General features: G+C 35.2%; 1 protein-coding gene across 2 annotated transcripts in view; it reads left to right on the forward strand.

Moving 5' to 3' along the window:
• The first annotated feature begins 652 nt into the window (after positions 1-652).
• LOC123713986 (protein bunched, class 1/class 3/D/E isoforms) overlaps positions 653-17,826 on the forward strand; it is a 132,696-nt gene continuing 115,522 nt past the window's right edge. For both annotated transcript variants that reach the window (XM_045667938.1, XM_045667939.1), the window contains exon 1: positions 653-3,576. In XM_045667938.1, the coding sequence (XP_045523894.1) occupies positions 866-3,576 (2,711 nt within the window). In that variant the 5' untranslated portion in view covers positions 653-865. The remainder of the gene's footprint in view (positions 3,577-17,826) is intronic.

The following is a 17,826-nucleotide window of genomic DNA, read 5'->3' on the forward strand; positions in this document are numbered from 1 at the left end:
ATTGGCCGCTATGAGGCTGAAATTTTTTAAGGTATTCAAACAATTTAAAATATATAAATGAGATCTATGACAAAGGTAAATTATTTATAATAATCTAATTACAATTTATTTAAGAATTGGTTTGGAAAAGCGCCACCTAGAGAGAGTTCTTAAAATGTGACAATATAAAAATAATTAGCAAGAACAGCTACATTTTGATGTGTTTTTTGCTACTGACATCTCGCGGAAAATTATAAAACGTAATGAAACGAACTAATCAGATACTTCTTTTCCCACAGTATATGTAAATTAAATGTTAACAACAAAACGTACCTCAAATAAAATCTAAATAAATTCACTTTTCGATGGTATGGTATTTGATGAAATTAGGTAATGTTAATATAGCGAAAATGTTAATTAAAATATAACTGCCATACATATACGTGATCCCTCATTAAAATTGTAACTTATTTATTTTTATATTATTGTAAAAATGTATTTGTTAAATAAAAAGTAATATCGTATGGAAAAAATAATAGCTTATTGTGTGCTGCCATCTACGAACCATAGAGAATACTGCACCCAGTACCCACCCCAGGTCTCGGGTTTTGATATGAGTTATCTGTAGTTTACTGTAAATTGTCAAGCATAATGCATTGCGCATAAATGGCCGCCATGTTGCTGCCGTCTGAAAGATGTTCACATCTGTGTGTGTTTACTAATGAATTTTAAGAACTTTAATAGTTAAATTACCGTGTTCGTGAAATTGTGAGTGTACAATGGTTTTATTTTACATATGTTATTGTGTTTAAAAGTCTATCAAATGTCTCTGAGACCAACAAACAGTGAAATTTTCTTTAGGTAGTCATTCAAGTCGGACGGCATAATGGCTGACAATCTGATTCAAAAGTCACATAAAACTAGTGAAAAAAACAAGTATAACAACGTTGTTCATCGCACTACAAGTGAATCTCTTCGACTGAACGAGTCAGAGAAGGGAGTGACTCATCCAACAAGTCTTCAATCCGCTCATAACCCAAGGAAAATATCTTCCTTTCAGATCACCAGTGTGACTGTGGGCTCTCGGGTGAGCACTGATGCTGGAGAAGACTCTGCCGACGATCTAGACGAATCTCACACCGATGACATTTCAAGGGTGACCGACATAGAGAATGAAACACCGAGTTACTCGGAGGACACCTTTTCTAAAGACGATGTATTTTACAACGCATCGAGTGCATCGCTAGGTTGTGCGCCCGTCATTCCAACGAGTTCACAATACGGTCTCGCGATAGTGGGCCAGGACCCTAACACCGCCCAGACTGGAGGAGTAGTGCCAAATAGTAATAACACGGAAGTTAATGACATGCATGTCAGTGTAACTAACGCCGAAACCGGCAGCATTATTAACCTTATAGGTAATGCTGCAAAACCTCAAGAAGGTATGAAAGAGATACAGGAACATGTTAGAAATGAAAGATTCAAAGTCGTTAAAATAGAAAGTACGGAACCGTTTCGCCGTGGCAGGTGGATGTGTATGGATTACCTAGATCATACAACAACTCAACAAAATACTCCAATCACATTAAATAATAATATTGATATATCTGAAACAGCAAATTTGCAAGCTCCAGATAGTGGTGTTGTGATAAATGATAGTCAACATGATGATATGTGTAATGACTTATCTTGTAAAGGGCCCAAAGATCAAGTAAGTGTACCAGTGCAGCAAATAGATCATAGTGTTCAGAAACAGTTTCCTATGGCTTCCCCTGGTCAATCATTGACTCAGCCAATAAATATAGTTCAACAACAAATGCCAGTGAATCAATCAGTGTCTGTGCAATCACCACCTATGGAGATGCCACAACAGATGACTACTCAGAATATACAAACTAATCAGCAAGTGGCGCAGCAGCATCCCCAGAGTATGACCCATATCACCATGCAGAATACTGCGCAGGGCCATCCTCAGCCACCACAACAACAACAAGTCCAGCAAATTCCTCAGAGCTTCCCCCAGCACCAACTTCAGCAAGTTATTGCTCAATCTCAAAATATGGCTTTGCAACAAATCCCCATGCACCAACAGATGCCACAACAAATGCAACAAATTCCTAATCAACAAATGCAGCAAATCAGTCAACACATCCCACAAGCTCAGATTTCTAACATGCAACTTCAACAGCAAATACCACAGATGCAAGGTATTCCCAATCAAGGCCAAATGCCCCAAGTTGCTGCACAACAGCAACAAATGCAACAAATTCAAATGCAGCCTATGCAGGGCCAACCTAACCCACAAATGCACCAAATGCAACAAGCTCAGCTTTCTAATATGGGTCAGACTCACCATATGCAAGGACAACAGCCTATGGGTCCTCAACAAGCTCAGTTGCAGCATTTGTCTAATCAAGCCCAAATTCAAGCTTTACAGAATCAACAAATACCAAACCATATTCAGCAAATGCAAATTCCAACACAGCTTGCTGCACCAAACCAACAGATTTCTCAAATGCAACAACAAATGCATCAAATTTCATCACAGCCACAGCAATCGGTTGTCACGGGAATGCACCCGCAAATGCAACAACAAGGAATGACAGTGCCGCAACCACAATACAATCAAGTAAATCAACAACCAAATGCTCAGTCTATGATGAGTGCCAATATGCCATCATCACAACAAACTATGGTACAACCACAACATACCGTACCACAATATCACACTCAACAATCACAAATGAGTCAACAAGGGCAAACATTGCCCCAAGAGGTGCTGAATAACATTGTTACATCACAGCAAGGTGCCACTTTACCGTCTAATCTCCAACCAATGGTCACCCAACCACAAGGATCTACCCTACCTGCGAATCTCCAAAGCTTAGCTAGTCAGCAGCAAGCTCCAGTTCACACTATGGCCCAACAACAAAATGTGCCTCAAGGAAATATTCAAATGATGACTGGAGCCCCACAAAATATACAAATGACTCTAGAAAATCAACCTAACATGCAGATACCTGCTTCAGATACAATGTTTATGCAACAAGGTGTCGCTCAACAATTGCCCTCCCATATGACCCAACCACAGAATATAATGCAACAGCAAGTGCCTGGGCAGCAAATGGGAGGAGTACAGTATGTTCCTAACCAGCCAGTGTCTCAAGTATCTATGGGACACCAAAACATTCCAATGTCTATGCAGCAGAGCATGCCAGTTGGAATGGGTGGACCAGTCCACTCAAATGTAGTGCAGGCGCAGACTAGCATGGGGCTAACATATGGGGGTGTTGTGCCTGTGATGTCTCAGAGCAGTGTCGCGCCGGTCGAGACAGTGTCAGGAACTAATTCGCCAGTTGTGTCAATGCCCACGAGTTCTACAGCATATGTAGCTAGTGCTGCCCAACCGGGGCTTGATAGTCAGGGTTTCGGTAGCCCTGTGAGTGTAGTGTCGCATGCCGTGAGTGGTGCAGTAATGAGCAATGTTAATGTGTGTGAAAGTGGTGCTCCGGATGTTACCTCGGATGGTATGCAGGCAGCTGATGCAGGCGATGGTAAAGAGGATGCCCACACAGCTCCTGCTCCTGAAGATGAAAGGTAAGATTACCTGAATTATGTTTAAAAAAACATTATGAATCTCAATGATCTAAAATTACAGACTTTCTGCATTGAAGATCCTTACATTCAAATCTTATAGTAAACAATTTTATATTCAATTGTATAAATTATGTCTGTTATCAATGTAAGTTATATAATTGGTAGATATGAAAATAATTGGATATTGATTAATAAAAGAATGTCTCTACCAGTATGTCATAATATTGATGCTATATGATAATTATTCTAACAGTAATTAACAGTTTTTATGTATTATCTTAAAAAAATAACTTATACTATATTTAGCAGGATTTTCTAGGTTTATTAAAAAAAGATAGATTTCACACTGACCATTCTCAGCTGAAGACAAGTTTTTAACTAATTTTGTATTCATTTAATTTTTCTTTCTTTGGGTGGCCTAGAAGAGAGTTTTCAATAGTACATCCTCTTGTTTCACTATTATATTTTTCTATAATAAATCTGTTAAGTGCTACTTTGTTTATCATAAATAAAATTAAAATAAATAACTTATGATATATAGCAGTGAAGTCTTACATAAGTCGCAGCCCCATCAAAGAATTGGCCAATCCAAAGTAAGCTTTTCCTGATCTCCTAGATATCAAACCCCTGGGCTAAGAGTATTGAATAAACGAATTGGGATAGACTCAGTTAGGGAACAGAAATTTCAATCATTCAGACATCGCACCAGCTAGTCTCTAGGCAACAAACCTATTTGCGAAAATAACTCAACCGTAGACAATAGTGGTTGTTTTCTTTGCATTCGAATGTGGCTCATGCTGGCGAACGAAATCCGACAGCCCTTTGATGCTGTTTATTTGCGCCTCGTCCTGCAACATAAATAGGTGGTTGACACGCACAGTGCATGGTGCTTGGCGGTATGCGAGTGACTCACGCGCAACGCGTCCAATGCGAACAGACTAAAAAGATTCCATTTACTTTTTCGTCTACTAAGTACATGTCGGCTTTAATTAGTTGGACTGCCTCTTTAGTGCAATGCTATGTCTGGTTTAGATAACTTGCGACGACGGGATAGAGCGAAGATAAATCTACTACATAACTATCGTTTATAATGTGAAAAGTAATGGGAAAAAATCTAAACAAACGTGTGGGTGATACTGGCAAATATCGTTTTTGCATGTACACGTTTAGGCAAGGTATAGGGACGAACAGATGTTCTGTGAAAACGTTTATGCGTACTTAGAAGAGTAATGATCGCATAAACCACCCATTTCAAAGCACCATTATTGCAAGGGCGTGGGCCACTGCTTCATTAATAGCTTTTCTAAACTCGTACGCATCCTCGTGCTTACTCATCGGTTGTGTGAAACCTGGCCGTTTTAATATTCACGACACGCAGTCATTATATGAAAGAATCGAAAGAGGCGCCTGTGCAGCGTCACGGCGCGTCGTTGGTAATCGAGTCGAGGTCGGAAGGCCGCGAAATATGAGACAGCCCCCTATCGCTGTCGATCGAAACATTAGGATTACCAGTGGTTCTATCTATATTTTGATTCATTTCATGGCTCTCTTTTTAACGTTATGTAACCGAAATCAAGACACGAAATTGGGTCACTATTCCTACTCCTGTATGCAATATAAAATATGGGTAAATAAAATTCCATTAATATCTACCAGGAGAACGAACTTAAAAACTTGAACACAGCCTACATTTCCTTTAATTTATATATTTACGTAGTGCAAAATTGTTCTACTTAAAATTTAGTTTATTACGTTACTACAGAACTGTATGTGATTATTATGCGGCATGCAAACTCCTCCGACGCGAATTCTTTATGTGAATCTCCGCTGTTATTTTAGTATTAATCTGATTTATAACTTGTACATAATCTTGTAATATTCTAGTTTATTGGCTTTACATTCGAGTCTGTGTAAAAGTGATTCAAGTTAATCTCTAGGTTCAAGAATAACTTTCTGATTGGTACTGGCACACACACGTATATTTCGGTTTACTCAAATATGCGGTTTAATGCTGTTAAATAGACATATGTAATTTTTTTCTCTATAATATGTTTTCCTCTAGCTTCATTATCAGAGGTTCCGTTCCGTTGTATGAATAAAAAAAAAAAGAAATGTACAAAGTGGAATTTCACACTTATAATTCCTAGAGGTTTTTTATAGCCTATTGTAATCGTACTTTGAAGTACATTCGCAGAATCGTTACTTGTTTATGAATTGCGTTTGATGGAAATATTCGGTATGTCTTATTGACACCATTATAGTGTTAATTTAGGAAGAGGGTTCGATATTTTGTGTCGCTGATTTAAATAGTCAAGTACGCGTGAGTCTAATAAATAACGGGCACAATTTCATTACTGTGGGCTTAGTCATTTCTATATGTCATTAACTACTGGTTCAGTCCCATTATAGCTAGTCAATTTAGTGAAAATGTCTGAAAAACTAACGGAGAGAATCTACTGTTTAGCGTTTTTCACGCGAACTAAATTTTTCAACTGTTTTCACTACAATTCAGTCTGTTGTAATAACTTAACACACGTGATTCTTTTTTGTTATTACTGTAACAACAATTAATAATATCAGATATTGTTTAATAGTAATACATAATAATATAAACCTACTGGTGTTAGTTATTATTATTTTTAATATTGAATAGTCGATTCATATAGGCTACGACCGAATATACAAATTAAGTTTCTCATATAAATAAAATACATTTTTTGTAAAGAGAAATAAATTTCTTTAAACATTTCACCTCGCACAGAGATTAATATACAATGACCAGTTTCATATTCGGGTTATCTTATATCTATTTAAAGATTTATCTTATGAAAATAAGGGCGCTAACGTAATTTATGCCATATTAGTATAGTGATGTAAAGTTTGTTGTTAAACAAACTACTAACGATGCGTGACGCGGTGGCTAAGCAAGGACAACAGGCGAAAAAGTTAGATCTTGTCGCGTCTCGATAACTCATGTTTTATTGATTATGTCTGACTAGTTTATAATGAGACATGATCTGATAAACCGAGAGTTTTGTAATGAACAAAATTTTATATTTCGTTTGGTCTTACTTTCTCGATTCTAAAATAGCTTACAATTATAATCCAGTGTCGGCACTCTATATGGTTCTGGCTCTACTAGACTCTAGATGCGTAAGATTTTTGGGTTTTAGATGTTTAGATGTTTACATACGATGTTTACCTTCACCACCAGGGCTAATTGTAAGTGTAATTGAGCATAGATAGAAAATCTCATTGTGGACTGCGTAATTTAAAAAGTATTTTATATCAAAACAGTTCATTTATTGAAAAATATTTATAGAACGTAATTTCAGTCAGATTTCACGATAGGAATAGTGTTAATTTGGTGTTGCGATTTCTTGATATCTTAGTCAAATTAACTATTTTGGCCCTGCTCAAGCATAATTATCTGTAATCTTAAGAGATTTAGATAATTTAAAGTGTACGTGTTTAGAATTGGAGCTTTGTGTAAGTAGAATCATTGATAAGCAAAGAGGGAGGATGTGACGTAGAATCCGTAGGTTACACAGATGGCTACTACAACGATGACAAAATATACCAGAATATAGCATGTCGAATACTACCAAGAGCAGTCTTTAGAACGTTAGGTGTTGGAGGAGATTCTTGCGGATAACCACGACTGTAAAAATAAGAATCAGGTCTATTCTCAACATCCCGAATGCCCTAAGTCAAGCGGAGGATAGAAGAGTGTGGAGGCAGCAGGTCAACGTATCGATTAGGACATTTCAAGATGGATAAAACTATGAAGAAGATTATTTTAACATCCCTTTTTACTAATTGTATGACAAAGTATCCTCTTTCTGTTAGCCGCAAAACTTAGATATTTTAAAGTATTTACGCAAACTTCAGGCGTTTAATACTTGTCCAACTCGTAGAACCGCTGCAACCACGATAACAATCATCTAAAGCATTAAATTTATTTTAGCTGTATGTTTAGATTTCTAGACATTAAAGAACAAGACAGTTCCTCAATCCATTGTTCGGAGCCGATAACGACTACGTCCTGACTTTTAATACAAACGATAAACTTGAACTGTCAGTCATACTTATGCGTACAATTTATGAATTACAACCTAAATTACGACGCAATAGATAATCGTGCCCATTCTGCGTTGGTAAAATATTGATTCAAATTATCTTCGGATTTATTTGATTTCATTATTTTCAATAGCTTCTGTAATGGCTTTGCTAATTGCTATATTTATCGCACAGATGGCATTTTTTATTCTATCATTTAATTGATTAGACTGTGTGTGTCCCAACTCAGATATAGCGCTATGCCTCGTTTCTTAATTTAATTAGATCCAGAAACCTAGGTAGGTTTTGAACATTTTGTAAATTAAAGTTTTATAATACTTATTTTTGGCTCAAGTGACGATAGTAATTGCTATAAAAATAACCTTTGACGATAGTAATTGCTAAAAAAATATTTTCCAAATACATTTGGAAAATAATAAATATTATATTTGATTATAATCATCGAATAGTTCTAAGTGAACAATATACAGAAAGCAGTTGTTTAAAAAGAGTAAGGATTTGCCATAACTGCCTATTAAGCTTATAACGTTTGAAGTATACTAGTGAGACTTGTATTTAAATGCTAATTGGATAAAACCGTTATCGTATTCTAGACATTACTTATTCAAGAACAGTTTCGTGCAAATAATTATCTAGTTTAAACATCGATGAGCTGAAGGATCTCTCGCATTCCAAGAATGATGTTCCACGTTACTAATTACTTGGCCTTAAAATAAAATGCTTATTTTATATGGAAGTACTTAATGCAAAACATTATTAAGTTGATAATTATAGGCTAATTTTCTAAATTGGTTTTAAATTATTGTTTTTCATCTAATGTACGTGTGTGTGTCTTTTACTATTATTACGTGTAAACCGTAAAACGTCTTACGTTGTCGTATATATTATATTACTATGGCGCCTTTCTCACATAAGCTGGTTTTGAGTAGGTATGTAATGTATAATCGCTAAAAATAAATTGTAATTCGAAATAAACAAAGCAGTATTAATCTTACTTATGGTATATACCATAGTAAAATGAGAGTAGGATAAAAATAGTAATTAAAGAAAAATCTTTCGTAAAGTCGCAAAGAAGCTGACATTTTCATAGCTTGTCCTGGCTTTACGGCAACGGCCTAGGTCTTTAAGATATTCTGTGAGACTGTCCTATTCATTTGAGGTATATATGACGCGATCACCAATTTATTGTGTACACGCAATGTTTGATATAAGTAAATTATAATGTGTTAATGTTGAAGTTTCACACCAATCACATTATAAGGTGACAATAAATCAGTCTTGGCTGATAAACACTTAAACCATCAACAGTGTCTATAAATATATTTTTTAAATGAAATCATGCACATGATATTCAAGTAAAATTTTGAGTTTCTAAATGTTGTCGCGTACATAAACTTAGTTGTGTTTGAGAGTGAAACCTCTTTTTATAATCGATTGCTATTATCTTATTCCTTGTGACTCTAAAACTACAAGCGGTTGTGGTACACAACTCCATGCAACCTCTGCTACTCAGAGAGCCGGGTGAGTAGTATCTACTAATGACTATTCAGGTGTATGTGATACTATCGCGATATCCATTAATCTATACCGTAAAACAGTAGCCGGTAGGATTTGAGATCACTTTAGCCTTTACGGAGTAATTACGCCTTCTTCCGCATAGAGATGAAGACTACCGAATACTACCAAAACTCCTAAGATACGTTGCCGTCTTGTTACCTAGTAGTACCTTAGTACCTTATCCGCTGCCTAGAATCAACAAATTTTATGCTGATTTTGGTGAATGAAAAATATATCAAAGGTATAGAGGACAAAAATCCGTTCAAACAAATTTAAATTATTAATTTGCGGAGAGCACTTGTATAATATGTCGTTTTACATCCTACACTAAATGAAAGCAAGCGACGCACTACACGTTCACGATTTAAAATAATTTTTAATACACGTACTTAAATGGTCAATGGGGTTGATCAACGGTGCGGATTTTAGAGGCGAAATTTTATGTTATTAATTAATTAATTATAATTAGTGTGTTTGGTAGCAGCACTTCCCTTTTATTGTTAGATTTTGACTGGCATGTAAGTTATAACAATAATTTTATTATTATCTATATAAGTTTGTTGTTAATGTGTTCTGTTAACAAATTTGGTTTTAACAGTCTGATTTTAGATTTAATTTCACACACATGTCGTCTTAATTTATACTAATAGTTATACGGATTTATTAATAAATTTAATTAAAGCAAGTCTCTCAAAGCATAGAAGATAATAATATTACAGATATGTGTCTGTTATACATTTAATAGGAAACTTTTGGATACAAAATCCGCGCATTTAGCAGACAGCTAGTTGCTTCATTCGTTATCTTGTCTTCGGACAGAAGTATAAAGGTTCATTAATCCTATAGAGTCATAATAGCATAACAAAAGCTGCATTGGGCACAGTGCAACACGACCTCAGTATGAACGATATTTCTAATTATATCCTTTATCGCTCTTTGTTCCCAACTCGTTTGTACGCACTTAGTGATTGGAATCTCTTAGTAAACGTCTATTGGTAAGAATTAATATTGATCGAATGTTGTTTGATCATAATTCCTTAAGTCTCAATTTTTTTATGATTATCGGTGTTCGATACGTCAGCGGATTCGGTTCGTTGTTAATTATGGTAATATATTTATAGCAGGATTGATTAGTTAATGCCGGAAATAATACAGGAAAAGTTGCAACTTTTGGAACTCACTAAAAGTTTTATGTAAAGCAAAATAGTTTTAGCATATAACACAACACATTGTCCGATAGGCCTACAACATAATGTTGTTTAATAAAAAAGGCAGGTGAAAGAATCCTTTACTTAGATTTGATACTTTTGTATCGTTGATATTTTTATGATAAAATCGTTTATCGTAGTCGAACAGCATATGCTAAAGGCTATTAAGAAACGCAAAGTAAAAGTTTTAACACGTATTAAATGCAACCAAAGTTTGTAACACTAACTAGCTTTCACTTGACGATAATGTTAGCAATATTGAATGTATTAAATACACGTGAATGCAAAATAAATTATGTGAAATGGAAGCTTTAGTTTTAGTATATGTGAATTATATACACTTCTTAATCGTGTAATAAAATATTGACGCCACCAGCCTGCAATTCTGGTTTCCGCTCGTGGATAACGTATTATAGCGTTACATCAAGTAAAGTGGAAAGCGTAGGAGGCTGATAAGGTGCAGTACGAACGCCATTCATTTCTAGTTTACAACCGACATAGAAATTATGTATAACTTGAAATGTATGACGAAGTTCATTGAACTAAGGATGAAATTGATTCCGAATAGTTCTCTCGGTCTGTCCTATTGCATTTTTCCCCGTTTGGTAGGCTTTAAAATATAACTGTAGACTAATGTGTATATTCGTCGATGGAATGTTGAATTGCCGCGTGACGTTGAAGCCATAGGAACCGCCGTTGTATTATGTGACGCATGCTCCAGTCGCGTCCGCTTCGCCAACCGAATGCAATTATTGTAATTCAGGCGTCACCACATCGAATCGACTCTGGCGCTATTCGGTAACGTCTCCAGAATGGCACACTGCCAGTCCTAATGGACGCGCCTTTTCAACATTCAACTACACAATCGCTACGAAATTACGTATCAGTCCTTAATGGAGCAGAACTATTTAATATGCTAGAGTTATCACTGCGTCTATGCGATTAAAGCTAGATTAAACAGATTTTGCGGTACAGTAATGAGTGCCAATTGACGTGGCAATGTAAGGTATAATCCGTTTCTTGTAAATTAGCAATTCAAATGTTTATTAGAGGTTCGCACGCGGTCCAATGGAAAGCAATAAATTCAATAAGACGTTTAAATTGCACCGCGTGCATTGCTCTCGTGAGCTTTATGGTTTGCGCCGCCTCCGAGGCTGTTCAGACGGCGTTCGTTCCGCGACGTTACCTGCGTGACCCAGTAGCGAGTGAGCGAGGCTGTGATTGCTTTCCAGATGAGCCAAGTTCATTGGCACCGTCGCGATACCCCACCCGCCCGCCAGTCGAGCCTAAAAACTGACACGATATTCTGAGCAAATAGAAAGTAGTTAGTCTATTGAATGTTGCTATTTATAGCCGGACTTTGAGAGCGATTGTTATTAAGAACCACTTAAGGGAAGGTAAAAGTGACGCTGATATACTTTCATTGTATTCGTTATATTGAGTATGCAAAAAATTTACCAACTAAATTATAGCTCTTTCGCATATCTTTCTAGTATCGATTTTCACCCACACGTTCGTTTGCTTTATGATATTGCATAATGGATTCCGCTGCCAAAATATAAAGGTCTGATATGGATGTCGAGTCGATCAATCCTACCGTAATACTGGAGATTGCGCGCCCGTCAAAATTAATTTGATGGCCGAAAGCATCATTAATTGAAATGGAATATGTAAGGGAAAATACATGTTGTAGTACTATAAAAATAATGTTTATATAGTAACAGAAAAACCTCTTGTATAAATGATTTAATATATGAATCTATAATATATATGTATGTTATAATGAGTACTGTTACTAATGTCTAGTATTAGTAAGTCAAAGTACCAGAAATCGACATCACCAGCCTGATGACAGAATAATGATGAAAACCGACTTGCAGCGTCGTTGTGTTTTAGGTGTATTAAAGCTATAGCAATTGCTCCATCAATCCCACTGATAAATTGTCGTATCTTATTATCTGGTTGGTTGAGTATCTGAACTTATTTGCAATCAATGAAGATTTACATATACCGTGGTGCCATCTGATGTTGATCTGGCCTCGTGAATGCAAAATGTGCATTACAAATTCACATCTGACACGGTTTCATGCTCATTTTGTATGTTCAACTTTACATACATTCCTTACTTGGTAGTGGGAGAGGTTTCTTTGACAAAATTTACATTATTCGGTATCTATATTAGGTACCATTTATAGCGCATTGTCTAGTCAATGACTAAGAGAAATTACATTTGAGTGTAAAATATAGATTAAGAAAATAATATAAATATATAAACGTTTTTTTACAGTGTTTATTTATATTATAGCGTGACTCTTCGTTACAAAAATGTAATATATATAGAGTAATAACTAGGGATGCATCGATACGCCTTTTTGCCGATACCGATACCAATGCTTAGTGAATTAAAATTAAATTAAGGTAAAATATATCAAGTTTGGTTAAAGTTTTTAATTTTTATTAAAACATATAGACAGTCACAAACTTTAAATAAGATTTAAGGCTACGTTATTAAAATTAATAAATAATTAAAATCAACATTGATAAGATTTTTGTAATTCTGAATGTTATTTTATTTGGTATATAAAAAACATACTACGCGGGGACAAAGCGGGTGAGACAGCTTGAATACAACGCGGGGCTTCCCCGGGCATAGATAGTCCATGTCTCGTTTGCAACGAACTAGATTAAACAAGATGCGCGTTTACATTACTTTTTTAAGCGAAATTTGAAAAGTATCGTTGTATTGTTAATCAAAATATCGCCGATATATCGGTATCGGTATGGGATGCATAATAACCTAATATATTTCTTGGACCGATTAGTATTTTTTTTAAATAATAATGAAATTGTTAACATTATACAAATTAAATTTAAATTACTAGTTAACGTGAAAGAGCAGTCTTGGCCTAGTGGATTCAGCGTGCGACTCCCAACCCTGAGGTCGTAGGTTCGATTCCCAGCTGTGCGCCAATGGACTTTATTTCGATGTGCGCATTTACCTTTCGCTCGAACGGTGAATGAAAACTTTACAATTAGCCGTCTGTGCCTGACACGTCGTGGGCGTACGCGCCGTGGCTGTTCATCTACTTGTCTATTAGATTGACAAATTATCAATAAACATATAGAGAAATCTGAGGCCAATACCTAAAAAGGTTGCAGTGCCACTGATTTATAGTTAATGTAACTTTCTTTAAAAACAAACTCCACAGAACCCTTTATATTATATCCAAGGCTTTCGTTTTCCATTCGCTCCCTGCTAAAGCTTCCATATCTTCTTTCTACCTTTATTTTATCAAATAAAGATGATCAAATCTAAAGATTACGCTGTTTACGGACAAAAACGTGAGAAATTGTTTCTTTGAATGCCGTTTTATTGATCAATCAATATTCTATGTTAAAGTGAGCAAAATCCTGGTACTACCAGGTGCGGTATCGTGACCTTGGGCCTTGATTCTTAGAGGTAATCGCTGCAAGTATTGTCGATATAAATATACGAGTCGCGTGCTTGTTTATTTTGCTATTAATTGAGTTATACGCTTCTATACTTTCTAGGTAATCGTTCCAAGTTTAAATCGAGATGTTTCAAGCACATGTTAGAAAACGTTATTGAAATTATAACAATAATAATAAGTTTGTTCAAAAATTACTTGGCGCTTTTTTAAACTTTCACTTCTGCTCAATTCTTCCCTCATCCCACAATTTAAAAGATGTTATCAATATATTTATTTTCTCCCATATAACATTTACAACAATAAATAAGATTACAGTTGAGAAGGTATTGGGAGACTGGTTTCCAAACTAGGTAAGAACAAAAAAATATATTTATAATAACATATATTTTCTATTATCTTTACAAAAACTCTAACAGGTTTGCTTTTACATTATAATCTTTAAATGTCTACCAATAATTGCCGTAAAGTATAGGTACCAGCGACAAGTTCCATTAGTTTTTCCGATTTTGTTTAAAAAGCTATATATAAGTGAAAAGCTACTTTACTTTGTAGTTTCTTAGAAATGGTTATGGCCGATTTCACATTCCCATGAGCGATAATTCTTTTAACAATTTATTGACTGGCTTCGCAATTATGCAGTACACTGCTGTCCGATTGGTTGATTCTTAACAGAGACTGAGTCATTGCGTTATCTGTTGCTCAAATAAGAAAACTTGGACTTTACTAATCAGTTTTGTGATTAAAATCGTCTACATTGTTTTCATCTGACTCATAACGAGTTGCTTTAGTTTTTTGTGACGTAGAGAAACTATTAACTGGTCACACCATATTGTCAATATTTCCAACCCATAAATATTTGCTTTTATCTTTTGTAATGTATAAAAATGCATAAATTATCACGAAATTCATTCGAGGAGAATCAGACTCGATTTTAAACAGCTGTCTAATTATTCTTCAAAAGTTTTTGATAGTAGACAGAGGCGAGACTTGATAAGTTCGTGTTTAAAAAAAAAATACTCTTTGTTATATATTTTTTTGTATTTTATACATTTAAAGAAAACACTTTTTTATTTAACGTATTGAAGCTATGTATTATTATAAACTTATAATTATTTTCTTAAGTTTATAATACATAGCTTCAATCTGTTAAAGAAGTGTTTCTTTAATTCTTATTTTTTATTAATTCTAACATAAGAACCCCCAAGGCATTGTATTGTGTTTGTATATAAAAGTAATACATGATTGGCAAAGTTATCACTTAACTTTTTACAACGGGAACTTATTGGCAATTCGTTTTTATCGTATGCAAATAAACAACCTTTAATGAGGAATATGAAATTACATTTAACAGTTGCCATATTAGGGATCGCCATTGACTTTATCTTGACGCGAAATTTTTGTCCATATAATAACGACTTTATTATCTTTCCAAAGGTTTATTGAAAATTGCATTAGACAATGAGTGCAAGACATTCCCAGAAACTTCTCGCACGTGCTTCACGTGGTTAATATATTAACTATTTCTAAAAGAAGCTGTTCTCAACAAGAGCTATACGAAACGTTAAATTTTCCAACGCCACCTAGTGTAGCTACATGAAATTTTATATTATATCCATTGGACTGCTGCGATACTGATCAAATAACCATACATTTGAATCTATACTTTTAGTATGTATCGTAATCACAACCTATCGACGGTAACTACATATTATAGTACAGTGTTTGTATGTTATTAAAAAGGAGCATTTCATTCATTATATCGTACAGTTATGCCGTTGAACTTTTAAAGTGCCTTCAGAAAGGTCCTATTTATATACGAACATTCTACTAGAGTAATAGAGCAGAATTAGTTTCACTCTCTCCGGCCTCTTTGTCTAGCTTGCGCGAAGTCGACTGTAATTTCCTGGCCGAATTTTCATGCTGACACCTAACTGACGGGTCATTTATCTTGGATTAGAGTTTTTTGCTCTGTGGACTCGATACAAGATATGTCTTCTTTCCTTTCATAATTTCGTTTTGATTACTCACGTTTGACCCTAATAGTAAAGTTAAGTAGAGCTATCAAAAATCACTTACCTAAACACGAAATTCGTGTCAGATATTATGGATGTGTGGTGAAACTCTCCAGGTTTTTCTTGATATTTTTAATATAATATCATATTGCATAGGCAGAAAACTAGACGTATAAATAATGAAGCCTTTGAAGAAGAATTTGAAGCATGACACAAAAGTCTAATATATTATTAATATAAGAACTTTCATACTCAACCCGCCTTGTAGATAAATGGAACATTGAAGGGCATGCACGTGTCACCAGCCACTTGTCAATTCGTTTCCACATTAACCGGCGTTTAACACCGATTGATGTTATATGCAGTGTCCAATTATAATACGCGGTATAACACGTTCCGCAATTGCAGGGCGGTTCTCATGAACTGTGTCGGTCATCGACCCCGAAGTCGAATCTACGACTTTCTAATGGGATTAAAATTCTCGCTGAGATGAGGTGAGCCTGAAACTCAGCAATCGTTTGTTGGGAAACCTGGATTTTATCGAATTTAAAAAAGTGCTTAACTAAACATCCGATTCGGGCGTCATGTTACAATATTATTTTTACTATAATTTATGTTTCAATTATTAACAACTAGAAGATAAACATTTCTTCCTACCTACTTTATATTTTGGACGCTTCACAGAATATCTTTATAAATCGACGAAGCATATGTGTAATTCTGATGTATAAGCTATATCATTGTAAAATCCATTCAGTAGTTTTAACATTAGTAGGATTATTAAAAATAGGCGTATAAAATCGATTTTGCGTAATGTAATTTCGTAGAATTATTAAACTACGATATCATCGATTTCATAAAACAGTACAGTATTCAGCTTTGCCTCGTGAAATCCTCATTAGTCGCCCCATCGCTTGAATCGTTTAGTAGACGGTGGGTTTACAAGCCGGAGATCGCAAGGGCAGGCTTTCACTGGCACGTTGTTAACTGAAATTGCTTATACCGTCTTTTCAGTAAGGTCCAATTTCAGTTGACCTGTTGAGATAAGAAAGTTATTGAATATTGCTGTATTGTTTTATTTTAACATTAACATTACAAACCTCTGTGTAAAGCCTACGACCAATAGTATATATAATATGTATGAAACATTGTTTATATAAAAATTGGCTGTTAAGTGCGCCTATTACAGAAAAACTTGCGATTGTATAGCATTAGTACTATATTATATCCGCAACACACTTTTAGTCCGCTTTTTAATACTAATTCTTTTTAAATTCGAAGGAAACTCTCCAGCGACAAATTATAAAAACATCATTTATCTTTGTTGGGCTCGTCCTGGAATCACTGGATGTGTAACAAACCAATGGACTTTCTGTCAATTTCCGCATTTACCAATCGCACGTACGGTAAAGGAAATCATCGTGAGAAAATCGGAATGCCCAAATAGTCTACGTTATGTCAGCCATAGAAGGGGTCCCCCTACTTGGATAGAAAACAAATGATCACAGAATAAACACAGAAATCTGAAATTAATCTTTAAATTAGCTAAACGTATATTTGTTCACGTGATGTTTTCCGAACGTCTCAAGTTTATAATGAGAACTTTATATAAAGGTACAATCGTCATTTAAATTTTGTTTACGCTTTATTTTATATATTATTATCACAAATCAACAGCTCGTAAAGTTCCAGCGTTTTGATTAAAACTTCGAGATTGTCACACTTCCGGTGTCTTCAAAGCCGTAAATGTTAAACATTCGACGTATTTGTATTTATCGCAGGCTTAAAATAGCTTTTATCTCGTTCGCACTGAGGTCAGTGGGCGCTCACTAAAACACAGAGGCCGCACTGCGGAAAATCGCGGTTGTGAATCGTGAGAAAGTAAGGAGTCGGTCTGCTATCTCTTCATATAAAAGAAATAATAAATACGAGACAGTTTGT

This window comes from Pieris brassicae, chromosome 9, assembly GCF_905147105.1.
Source record: "Pieris brassicae chromosome 9, ilPieBrab1.1, whole genome shotgun sequence".
Lineage (NCBI taxonomy): Eukaryota > Metazoa > Arthropoda > Insecta > Lepidoptera > Pieridae > Pieris > Pieris brassicae.